Genomic DNA, 13,347 nt, shown 5'->3' on the forward strand with positions numbered 1-13,347 from the left:
AATCTCAAACTTGACAATCAAACAAGCCACCAAAAATTTTATCCCGAGATTATTATTTTATTTCGGGACTATGTTTATCAATACCTTACACCAAATGATTCTTCAAAGTTTTAGGACATAATTGATATTTAAAAATTTAAAGAGAGAAAATGTAAATTAAAATTTTTAGTAATTAAGGAATTTTAAATAATTTAGATAAGTTAATTGCATTATTAGGTAATTTATTCATAATAATAATATGAAATGAAACAAAAGCAGTAGTATTGTTTAATCGTCGCTCCTCCATCTCACCATGTCACCAACAACAGCTATCCTAAATCCTCGAATCCCAAACTTGTTCACTCCATCTACTCTTTCCTATCCCCCCTCCTGCTCTTCACTATACAAACTCCAATTCTCCACCAACACTTTCCGCTGCCAAATTCTTGGCTCCCATTCTCTCAACTTTTCCCTTCAAAATCATTCACAGCAACCCCTCGAAGAAGAGGAACACGTTGTTGGCGACTGCATAGTATTTGAACAAGGTATTTTCGATGACCCTTTTGTCCAAAACAACAAACAACAAAACAACAACAGCAACAACAACAAATCAACAGAAATACGGGCGGAAAATTTAATTCCTGAAGAATGGGTTCAAGTTCAGAGAGAAATCAACATTACTAAGAAGGAAAGGCGCAAGCTTTCACAACAATTGGAGTTTGGCCAACGTGCGGAAAGGAGGAGGTTAGATTTGATGCCAATTGGTAATAACAACACTAGTAATGGGAGGAGAGGCAGTAACATTGAAGAATATCTGAAAGCCAGGGAAGAAAAGTTGAAGCAGTTGAAACCACTTGTGCTCGAAAACCCGGATTTTGAAAAGTGTAAAAGGGGTAAGACTGATGCTAAATTGAGTGAAAGTGTAGAGGACAGGTCTGTTTTGAGGGTTTCGAGTGAAAGGGTATTGCCAAAAGATCCTAGAAGAGCCGTTTATGGTGGTGGATTGGAAGATATTAAGGAGTTTTTCAGTAGTGGGATTTATGAGGCCAGTGCTGGTAAAAGTTCACAAGGTATGCTTTTATTTATGTTTGGCTGTGTTGAATTTGCGCAATTGATTGCAGGAATCTGTTATGCATAGTTTTACTGTTCTCTCCCTGTGACGGTGTTATAAACCAAACGGGAAAACCAATGTTATAAACCAAACGGGAAAGCCAACCCAAAAGACTAGTCTAATAGGTGGGACGGTGTTATAAACCAAACGGGAGAGCGCAATCCAAAAGACTAGTCTAATAGGTGGGACAACCCATTTGGCTTATAATCCCCTTAGCTTCATAACAATCGCCTCCGCTTAAGAACCAACGACCTCGTTGGTCATGGCTGAGCCATGTTGGTCACGGATGGCACCCCTCTTAGGTCCAGGCCACCACTCCGAGTCGTGGCTCCACGCATGGATCGATCCTCGTTGGTCACGGCTGGCACCCCTCTTGAGTCCAAGCAACCACTACTGGCACACAGACAACCACTCCGAGTCACGGCCCAACGCGCGGCTCCCCACACGTGGATCGATCCTCGTTGGTCACGGCTGGCACCCCTCTTGGGTCCAGGCCACCATTCCTACTGCGCAGGCCACCACTACGAGTCATGGCCCAACGTGTGGGACTCTCAACGAGAGCACCAATGTTATAAACCAAATGGGAGAGCCCAACCCAAAAGTCTATTCTAATAGGTGGGAGAACCCATTTGGCTTATAATCCCCTTAGCATTTCTCTATTTTTCCAATGTGGGACAATTGGTTCATAACAGAGCCAACATTTAGTAAAGTTAAGCTATGTCCATTTTTGAAAATGTTTACACAACGTAGCCCATACGCTGTGTATAAACACACGATTTAACCAATATTTGTGTATAACACTTTTTATACATTATTATACACTTTATACAAGGTTGATACATTATATATAGTGATTCTCCCCCAGGTATAATATTATATAATATTGTATACTGGGCTTCTTGATGCAAATATTTTCAGAAGCTGTATATTTTAGAAAATTTCTTCTTTATGTTTGGGTGGGTTGAATTTGTTGAAGTGATTGGAGGAATCTGTTATGCATAGCTTCAGTACTCAAGTAGATATAGTTTGTTGTGGGATTATGCTGGGTATGTTATCATTCTTGTTGCTGCTGAAGTATATTTAGGTTGTTAAAGGAAACAGTATTTGAATTCTTCAAATATAAAATGGGATGAAGGATTACCAAATTCGGCCTGCTCTCTGTTGAACAAAAGAGTCATTGAGTGGTTAAAAGAACAGTTGAACTCTCCAAATAATAGTATCATATAACAGGATGGAGAAGTATTAAACTCAGGCTATTCCATCAAAAAGAGGGAGGGCTGAGTTAAGATATTTTACCTATCATCTCTTAAAGGCAATTAACCTTTTGGACGAAATGTACATTGTATGGATTACTTATTTTTCTAGACCATGCGAAAAATGACACGTGCAGAAAATGTTATAGTATGTACTTATATTAGATTGTGATAATGTTTATAATAAACAATTCCAGCGTTACGGACTAGCCTAGCAAAACATCTGATTAACTAATCTAAGTTAATTGAGTTTTGACTTTTCTAGATATTGAGTTTGTTGTTGGGTCAAACCCTGTTAATTGAGTGGGGTTGGTTCTTTTTTTTTTTTTTTTTTTTTCTTTTTTGGTAACTGACGGCTCTATTCAATTACCAGATGTATCATTACAAATCAAGCAGCTAATCACAGCATGCTTAGTTCTTGACTGAATCTTCCTGCAAACTAGAGCTCTAACATAATCCTACTGCTCAAAACCGTAGGCTAAGTAAGAAATGCTTGATATCCTGCTGGGCTCTAGCAGTAGAGAATAGAGATGTTGGCTCTCTTTGGCAAGACTATCTATATCTTTACTATTCTTCAAAAAAAAAATCTGTTGTTTCTCTCAGTCCATATTGCATATACAGTCTCTGCAAGGACGAGCTTGAATACCTGAGCCTGCAGAATCTCCTGACTTCTCAATGTTGCAAGCCTGGAGAAGTTTTGAGGGACTCTATTGTTGAAGAAATTTCTCTGTCCACATTGTTTTATTTTTCGAAATTTGAGATACAAATCCTTGTCAAGCTTATATTGCTCAAGGGCTCAAGGCTAGTACTTATTTATTGGTGTCCACCATTTGTCGTGCTAATTGCATTTACTTGGTGCATATAATGTGTTTTTCCTGTCATTAAATTGGAAAAATTCATAGTGGTGTCCGCCTTTTATTTCAAACTATTTTCCACAGGCTGATATGACCTTTTGGTCATATAATTGATATGTTATTTGTTCCTCCAAATTCTTATCTCTTTTTTGATAAAGAAAGTGCTTATTTGTTCTTTGCTTAGGGAATCATTCAGAATTCTTCAACGTCTTTGGTATATTAATCTGTGTAGGTGCTCGCAAGCTGTTTTCTAAAGAGGAAAAAGTCCTGTTGAACAAGCGGATTCCTGATTTGTTGCCTGCTACCTCTGTAAGTTTCTGCTTTCTGTGTCAGCTTATATATTAGTGTTACTGAAATGTAATTATATGTTTTCTCTTATATTGGATATTCTCACTTATGCATTGTGTTGAAGCTGATCATTTTCGTTCCTGTACAAGCTTGTTTCAGTCTTCAATGCACTTTGTTCAAGAAATCCACTTAGTATAGAAAGTTTAGATTGATTCCTGAATTCCACCAAAACCTTGCAGGCAAAATGGCAGCCTCTGCACACTCTAGCTGCCTCAGGAGAGTTTTACCTTCTCATCTCTTTGTTGAAGAACATTGTCAATATTAATGTTCCAGATAAGGTATAAAATGAGTGACAAATACCAGTAGAAAGATCCTTTCTGCTCCGTCATTCTTTTTTGTTTTTATTGATGTATTTTGAAAGTTATTACCCCAATAATATATACCATGAAATTAGTGTCTTCTTTTTCTAGATTCTTCTGCGTTGTGATTTTTCTTTTTTCTTTTTACAGGATGGATTGACAGCTATCCACAAAGCAATTCTTGCCAAGAAGCAGGCTATATTTAACTTTCTTTTAAGAGAATCTGCCAATCCACATATACGTGACAAAGTGAGCACAAGCTTCTACCAATGCTTGAAAATTTACATTCTTGTTGGTTCTTTTCCATCAACATCCATGCAGCTGTTATCCTCGTGTCAATTCAGACCAATGTCCTTTTGTGCTTCTTCTCTTCCCTTGTCCGAGATTGTCTCATATTAAACAACATATCGTGTGTCCTTTTGTTCTCTTCTCCCAGCACTGTTCAGTCTGTCCATATTGAACTACATTTCAGTCTTAACTTTGTTGTCAACCATAAGAAATAGCTATATGATTTTCGTTCTTTAAGAGCTTTGGGATAATTAGTGTTGCAATTTGCTATGAGTTCAATAATATTCTTGACTTGTAACTTGTTACAGGATGGAGCCACCTTGATGCACTATGCTGTTCGAACGGCATCAACTCATATGATAAAAATCCTTCTCTTGTATAATGTTGATATAAACCTCCAAGATCATGTATGGCTGGTTAATTCTTTAATGTTGTCTTGAAATACATATTTTTGGGTGTATTCGTATGTGCTCCAGTATAGGTTTATGAACATGGAATGACTCTCTTTCAGGATGGATGGACACCTTTGCATCTAGCTGTTCAATCCCGTAGAACTGATACAGTGAGGCTTTTGTTAATTAAGGGAGCTGACAAGACTCTAAAGAACAGGGTAGATTCTGTTTAGCTTAATCATTTTGAACTCTATGTTTTAATGCTTTTGCTTCTTTAGATCTCATAGTTTTGGTGCAAATCTAGAATGTATACGTCCTATTTGATGTTTTAGCATGTTGACAAATCAAGATGCTAATATTTCTGGTATGGTTTCAAATCTAGTTTCTTGCTTTTATTTTCAAGACATGATTATGTTGCAGGATGGTCTAACCCCACTCGACATTTGCCTCCATACTGGTAGAGATATAAGGACCTATGAGCTTATCAAATTGTTGAAACAACTTCCCAAGGTTCGTTAGTTGGTCTGACCTATAACTGCAGCTGCGAAGTACGAAATTGGCAGATGTCTTGCAGGTTGGAGGTGCCAGCTTTGAGTTTGGCTGTGTCGCATCTGAGTGTTATTTTGTACAACACTTTGCCCTTGAGTTGACCTGGGAAGCGGATTCAGATTTATGCTTATATCAGTAGGGGAGGAAACTTCTCTTTTTAATTCTCACATTGTACTACACTGCATGATATGCACCATAGTTAGTATAACATCACAGGAAGGAAGTTTGACTATTTTGTAGGGCTGCGAACTGTATATTGTTTACTTAGATATTGGATTAATAGTACATTTTTGGATTCAAATTGTGTGACAAGAAAATTGTTTGTGCGATCAACAAGAATAGCCTAGGTTTTTCTATCGAGTACATGAAGAGTTTTTTAGGTTGATCTGTTTTTAGGGGCTCGATTGCTTGAACATATACCCCGTGTGTTCAAGGGCGATTTTGGGTGTGGGTGTGGTCTACCCGGATCTCACGTGCCTACCCTACGACTGAACATAAAAATTAGAGATCAAATGACATGCATTTGGCTAATTTCGTACTCCTACTTCAAGTTCCATTTTCCTGTAAGAATTTGTCTAACAACAGGACCTAATGCACAGTATATCAGTAGTAATATAGGTGACCTAACATAGGTTAACCAGTTTCTAGCCTTCTGATGTACATTGGGTTCGTTTCTCCATCCTTTTTCACTTAGGGATCGTTTGGTTGGAAAACAAGTTGATACAGATTAGTAATCCCGGGATTAGATATCCTATCCTCAAGGAGGGATAAGAAAAACACTACAATTCCGGAATAACTAATCTCGGAAAGAGTTATCCCATGCATTTTGTCTCAATCAAACATGGGATAAGCTCCTCTTCCAAATTAATTTTGGAATTAGTTATCTTTATCCCTCCTACCAAAGCCCCCTTAGATTTTACTTATTAGGCTTTTGTCTATGACTAAGTTCGAAATCATGATGACACCTCGAAATCATGATGACACCTCACATACACCGGGGTTTGGGTTGTGTGTGGGGGGTGGGGGGGGGGGGGGGGGCGGGATCTGTCGAATCATGGAAATTCAGGAGGAACAAATACAACATTGTCCCACTTTGATGTCCAAGTATACAACATTGCACATTGCATTGATTACATTACGGCCAATAAGCATCTAACATGCGAGATGAACATAAATAAGAGGCTGCAGAGACGTAGTGCAAAATTTCCAGATATCATTTGTTGGATCAAGAACTTGACAATGGCATGGAAACGTCTAGTGGAGGATTTTATGACCATAATCTATTAATCTAATGGTACAAAACAAAATATTGCGTGGAAATAGCCCTTGCAGAAATGTAAACTGAGGCTTTTCTACAAATTCCATACATAGTGAAAGTTTCAATGCACCAGACTTATTTTTTTTTTTTTTAAGTTATGGTGTTCAAATCAACATGAACACAACTCTAACTATTTATTGGGTACCAATAATTTCTCATCTATACGTGTATCGAATAACTTTACCTTCTGAAACTTAGACAAATGTGAGTGTAGCTTCGTTGGCTTTGCTGGGTGACATTCGAACACTTCTGTGATATCCACTCCAATTTCATCCGCGAGTACTAAAATGTATCACCCATGTAACGATTTTCTTGGTGCTTTTTGTAAAATATTAATTTTTATGTGATTTGACCATTTTAACCCCTTACTTGTGGTTGCTTTGTGGTATTTCTGGGGCATGAGGATGATTGACATGGTTTTCGATGTATTTTGGCTTGATTTACGCCAGCAAATTTGAAACATCGATTTTAGGTTGGTAACATGGTTGGTGTGATTTATTGCTTTTAAATTTCATTTTGACCCTCAATCCGGAAAGTTGTGAAATTGGATTTCGGAGGTCAACTTTGTGAATTGAAAATTCAATATCTCCATTGAGTCTGGAGCGTTGAATTTGATAGGGTAGCATATTTCGTTTGCGTTCATGGAATTTCGAATGGATTTCAAGGGGTCCGCAGAGACTTGGACCCTATATACCCATGTTTCACCCTTTTTCCCTATTTTTGAGACTTGGAGCTTAAGCTTTCACACTTTTGAGAAATTTCTTCCATTTCTAAGCTTGGATAAGCTTCTAAACACCTATTTCAACAATTTTACTCCAATTTTATCATCTAATTCTTGTTTTAACGCGGATTAAAAAGTGAAAAATTAAGAATTTTTGCCCGGAAGACCTAAAAATGTATTTCTTCGATTCAAATTCCGTTTTCACTTGGGTAAGTTTCTAATATTATAAATATCAGTTTTCTTTCATTTTTATTTTTAAAACAACTTCAGATTCTTGATTTCAAAAGGATTTTTGGGAATTTTGCCGGTAAAGCTTAAATCTGATTTTCCTTTAATTTGGACCTCGTTTACTCTTGGATTTTTAGCTGTAAACTCCTAAAAAAAATGGGGAACATACTTTAAAAATAAAATAATGATTTTGCCTTTTTTTTTGAAAATTCATTTTGGAGGTTCGTTTTGATCCCGACTTGAAAATAGACGATATGGGTATCGTTGACTTTATTTTTATGCATAAATTTTATATTTTCATGTTTTAATTGATTTCACATTCATTCAGAGAGTGAAGGCTTGGGGTCGAGTTTTGACATTCGAGGTAGGTTATGACTCAACTTTCTTCAGACTGGGTTGGGAAGTTAATATTGATGCAAAAGCATGTTAAGGATGTGAGGACTAATCATGAAAATGGATAAATTATTGTGTTGTGCCCGTATGGGGGCTTATATTGATGTACTTGGTGAATTTGGAATATTATTTATTGTGTGACTATGTGGGTCTTATATGCTATTATTGGCATGATGTATCTGAAATTAGTTGTATCTTGTTTAATAAAAAAGTCTAATGTGGTACCAATGGTATATTTGATGTATTTCACTCTATTGACATATGATTTATGTTGGATTTCATAGATTGTTGAAAATATTGAGTGGATTATTGACTCACTTGTTTGGTATATTGGTTGGATATGGAAACACTCATTCTAGTTGATTGTGAGCATTACATCCTCATATCACATACATTCACGAAACATTGATACCATTGCGGAAATACTGAAAATATTGAAAACGTTGACTTTTTCTGACAAAAAACGTGACATCTTAAAAATCCTCTATCAAAGGATGTGTCGGAGAGGAGATATGAATATAATATAAAATATGGATTGTATATGGATTGACGACCCCCACATAGGTGCTACGTCGGGAAGCTTAAGCTCTGTAGGTGTATACGGAGGTTGTGCGATAACCTCGTGCATATCATCATCATCATCATCATCATCATCATCATCATCATTTTCATTGCATTTACATTGTTGTGCTTATGTTGTGATTGTATTTCTATCTTAACCTGTTACGTACCCTTTGTTCTACTTTCCTTTACTTGTGTTGATGTTCGTATATATGTATTTGTCCTTCTTTTCTCTACTTATATTTGTTATATGTGTGGATATTAGAACTATTAGTGGAGACGGCGTGGGCTATCATTATGAGACATTTTCTGATTGTAGGTGACGTGACCTTAGTGTGTATTTTGCATGTTTTATTTTCTACTTTGCTAATTCGGCCTATGCTTCCTACTGAGTACAAGTGAACTGTACTCACCCCTACTGTACCATTTCAGTGCACATCCTGGTTCAAGTGTGCCTTATGGTGGTTGACTTTGGGCGATACTTTGGAGCTATTCTAGGTAATAGTTGGATTCTTGCTTTCGGAGTTGGCTACTACCTTTCTTTACTTAGACTATGTCTTTATTTGTATTTCAGAGACAGAGTTATTTCTGTTTTCGATATCTTATGTATTTTGATCTTGAGTTGTACTAGTGATGTTCTTACACCGTGACACCAGATTTTGAGATTATGATCTTTATTGATTATATCTTTCCATTTTACTATATTGTGTGCTTCGACTTTATTTTAGAAGCCTTACTTGGGTTATTGTTATTATTTTATCTTTTTCAATTAGTTTGTGAGATAGGCTTACTTGTCAAGAATTTCTGCGACAAGTGCCATCCTGACCTGATTTTTGGATCGTGACACCCAAGTAACTTCATTAGCCAGTATTCGCCACAAATCTGGAGATTGAATACACGAATTTATGATTTAATTTTTATAGATTTAATATTAGATTTTTAATCATTGAATACATTATATTTTTACATTGTTTCATATCTACTATATTTTTTAATTTCCTTCGATTCAAAATAAGTGTATTTTAGGAGTTAAGAAAGTTAATTCAAAGGATAATTTATCAATATTGCCTTTTGTTTCTTCTTAATCTATTCTTAAAACTACATATAACTAAAAAATATCATTAAAAAGAAGGATAATTTTGAAGAAAAAAAAGTAAATAATATATCGAAAAATTTATTTATTTTAGGCTATAAAAAATTATCAGAAATTCATTTATTTTGGATCGAAGAGAGAACAATTTTTACACATAAATTTATGCACCACGCTAAAAGTACTAGATTCAGGTAAACTCAATTTCAAAGGGCTACATCTGTCTCTGATTGTTTGATATAATTTAGACTGAACTCATTAAGAGACATCTAAAGTTAAATTCATCTTCACTAGACATCCTATTTAAGACTTGTACCATTTAAACATCTTTAGTAGGTTCGACTTTGTCATTTTAATACTGTTTTCAGACTCAGCCAAATATATAAAGAGTGTAATATAATACACTCAACCATTTGGAGGGGGGTGCGCGGATTTAATAGGTATAATAGATTTAGTAGGTTTCTAGTGAATCTATTTTTATTAGTGCGTGGATATTTTTTAAATTTTGTTTCAATATCTTTTAATAATTTACTTTTTTCATAAGATATATTCATTAATTATTTTATCCTGTAGTAATTGCAGAGTTACAAATTTCTGTATAATAATTTATCCTATCTGTGCTATAATGTATATCTAATTCTAGATTTTCAATGTTATTTATTATCTTGTGTTGTTCTTCTCGTAGTGAGTTTTTTAAACTATATAGACTATCACATGTACTTTTATCTAAATTTTCTAAGGTTTTTTCTATCCATATTAATTTTTCTTTTAGGTCTTCCATTATTTTCTTAATTCGGTTTCTATAATTAATTTCATTATTTAGATTTTCTTGATTTTCTCTAGTTTGTCTAATATATTCTAACATTTTTTAATCTGAATAATATCCTTCTGGGTAAATTTCTTCGTATAACTGTTCTAGACAATTTATAGTTTCAATTTCGTAGTCTATTACTTTTTCTAATATTAGTTTCTTAATATCTATAATTTCTATGTTTTTAAGTATATATAATATTAAAACTTTAAGATAATCTAAATGATCTATTTTTAAAATTGGTTTTATTATAATATTTTGTAGTTGTTTGTTTTAGCCTTAGTAGTTTTTGCATATTTTTATTAAGAAATTTTATATCTTTGTTTTCCATGTATTTATCTATATTTATTTTTATCTGTTTTTCTAGTAACTGCATATTTTTTATATCTTTTTCTAAAAATTTTATGTAACTTATCATCGTAAGTATTTATAAGAGTAGTTAGGTAGTTGTGGTATATAATTTATTCTAGTCATGTAATATTTACCAAAAGCTTTTTCTAATATTATTTTTCTTATATCTGCTACTTTTATATTTCTAAGTGCATACAAAATAAGTATCTTGAATTTATCTACCATCACATCAGATATATTAATATTATCATTCATTTTCATAAATTTGCTTTTTTCAAAATATTCCCTTCAACCATGTACATAAAATATAGTCATCTTAGCTTACTATATACTAGATTATTCTTAAATAATATGTTCTTCTGTCACTATTAACATGGTAATCCGGATACTTTTTCCCTTAAACAGCGCCTCTACTCTGGTTACTCCCCGCCACGGCTTCTTGCCTCATTGGTTTCACCTTTAGGATGGCATAGTCCTTAGGGATATTTCTCCGTTTCCTCTTTGTTAATAAACTTCTTAACATATTATTCTTCGAATAATTCTACTATAAAGTAACTAATATGAATTTATTTTATCATATCATGATTGTCGGGGATTATGAAATTAGCTATTCATAACCATAAATAGATATACCTGTCCGGGTAGCTTTGATATTTCTGAGTTTTGTTGCTCCATAGCTTTTTCCATTGAAATATGTTTATCTAATTAACTGAGTAAAATATTTTTTGTGGATTGGAGAGAGCAGGGGTGCTTCAACGCATGAAGGCTTGCTTTTGCAATGCTTTCTGCCTTTGATATATATAGAATGAGAATTTACAAGTTTTTACATTCACGTGTTTTTAATTCTTAAAACTAAGAAACAAAAGTCAACAAAAGTGGCCATTAATGGCCTAACCTACTCTACCCTAAGGAAAAGTCCTAAATGTGTAAGAAAGTAAATAATTGCTTTACATTATCTTGTCGTAAGAAAATAGGTCCAAATATCTTCCGTTGATTTGTTGTCGTATCTGCTCCATTATTGCTCTTTTATCTGCTCCATTATTGCTCTGCATCTGCTCCATTATTGTTCTTTTATCTTATCTTTCCAGCTGGCATTTTGTTTTCTTTATTCTAGATGTACCTCTGGAATAATATTATCTTCTCCATTGCACCTCGAACATTGGTGGTCTGGATATTTATGTTCAATTATTTTACAGTATCTTGTTAGTAGTCCTTCTGAAATAAATCCCTTTTTTATTGCTCTCGCGGTAGATTGTTTTTCTGGGTTAAGTAGCGTCATTATCCATTGTCTTACGTCTTCCATATCTGCTTGTCGTAGCTCTTTTGAATTTGAATATATCATTTGATGATCTCTTGAATAGTAGCTCCATATTGGGTTTCCGTTAGCATAGTTATTTGCTAGTTCTTGAATGATCGTAGCTAGTTCAATAAGTCTTTTATTTGCATAAAAATCTGGTATCTCGATTCTAGGTGTCTCCGGTTGTTGCGAAATATCTTCTGGTATAATCATATCTCTTGTTAATCCTATCTTTACAACTTGTATAACTGGTTTTATTTCATCATATAATATCTCTGCTGGTGCAGTATAACATTTTATATAGAATAAATTTCCTTTTGTTATTCTTTTATAGGTAGTGAATATCTTGTATAATTCCTCCATAGCTATTAGCTCTTCTCCGTCTTGGGTATATATGGTATTTAGTAGTCCGTAGTCAAAACAGGTTTTAACTAGGCTTGGGTTAGTTTTAGGTAGTGCGATTAATTTATTGTATCCTTGTAGTTTTTGGGTTATATAATTGGTATTTGGTTCTTTGATGTCTGTAGCTCTGGGGTTATGGTTTAGAAAGGTTTGTACTCTGTATATATTTTCTATGTATTTCTGGGCGGTGTAGTTGTATATTTTTTTGTCTTGGTTTAGGCTATCTCGGTATGTGTTAACTTGTGGCGGTATGAATAAATGGTCTTTTTGTGTTTTTGGGGTAAATGGTTTTTCAAATATTTTGTTCATATTTGCATTCTGGTATCTTGGCCTATTAACTCCTTTGCTTGTACCTGCAGAAGTAGATTGATAAATGTTATGGGTTTTATGGAGTGTCCCAACGTCTCCTTCTAGCTCTGGATTTTTAATGTCTTCCGATCGACATAGCTCTGCACACTGCTGAGTTAGCTGATTTGTAGCTATAGACTTCAGTTTATCTTCATTAGTCTTTAGCTTTTCTATCTCATTACCCATACTGTCCACTTTCATTGAAAGCGTAGTTAGGGTATTAAGTATTTTTTCTAGAGTATCTTCCTCTACTATTTCAGTCTGTGTAGCTTTGTCTTGATATGTAATCTGCAATAACATTTTTGTTAGTACTGATCACTTCAATTGTAAATGTGAAATTTAATATATTTAAAACTAGTCTTCGAATCTCTTTTGTTGTAACTGAATTTTGTATTTTCTTTGTTAGCCACCAGCGTACCTGTGTATTATCTGTTCGTACAATAAATTTGTTATATACAATATATGGCTCAAATGCTAATAAACATTTATATAATGAACATAATTCTTTCCTATTTATTTCCCATTTTATTTCTGTCTCGTTGAACGTACCTGAGTAGTATCTACAATGGTGTTCTATTTTTTCTGCTTCATATCGATATTTAAGTACTCCTCCGTAACTATATTCACTTGCATCTGCTTCTACTATATATATAAATTTTCTATTTTCATCTGGAAATTGCAATTTTGGTAATTCTCTACAAAGTAATTTTATTTTTTGAACTTGTTTTTTATCTTTTTCATCATAATTATATTC

At 34.2% G+C, this 13,347-nt stretch overlaps 1 protein-coding gene across 1 annotated transcript; it reads left to right on the forward strand.

Annotated features, from left to right (window-relative positions):
- The first annotated feature begins 215 nt into the window (after positions 1 to 215).
- Positions 216 to 5,374, forward strand: LOC107857543 (ankyrin repeat domain-containing protein, chloroplastic). Its single transcript, XM_016702337.2, has 7 exons — positions 216 to 1,049; positions 3,430 to 3,506; positions 3,725 to 3,823; positions 3,995 to 4,093; positions 4,441 to 4,539; positions 4,644 to 4,742; positions 4,945 to 5,374. Exons 1-7 carry the CDS (start codon positions 293 to 295, stop codon positions 5,041 to 5,043), a joined length of 1,329 nt encoding a protein of 442 aa, XP_016557823.1. The 5' UTR covers positions 216 to 292; the 3' UTR covers positions 5,044 to 5,374.
- The last annotated feature ends 7,973 nt before the right edge of the window (positions 5,375 to 13,347 follow it).

This window comes from Capsicum annuum, chromosome 2 (assembly GCF_002878395.1).
Source record: "Capsicum annuum cultivar UCD-10X-F1 chromosome 2, UCD10Xv1.1, whole genome shotgun sequence".
NCBI classification, from domain to species: Eukaryota; Viridiplantae; Streptophyta; class Magnoliopsida; order Solanales; family Solanaceae; genus Capsicum; species Capsicum annuum.

Bases quoted from the DNA above. Each gene is read 5' to 3' on its own strand.
- LOC107857543 (XM_016702337.2), top strand. From the start codon at position 293: ATGTCACCAACAACAGCTATCCTAAATCCTCGAATCCCAAACTTGTTC. The intron at 3,824-3,994 runs GTATAAAATGAG...TTCTTTTTACAG, and splicing joins ATATTAATGTTCCAGATAAG to GATGGATTGACAGCTATCCA. The intron at 4,743-4,944 runs GTAGATTCTGTT...ATTATGTTGCAG, and splicing joins ACAAGACTCTAAAGAACAGG to GATGGTCTAACCCCACTCGA.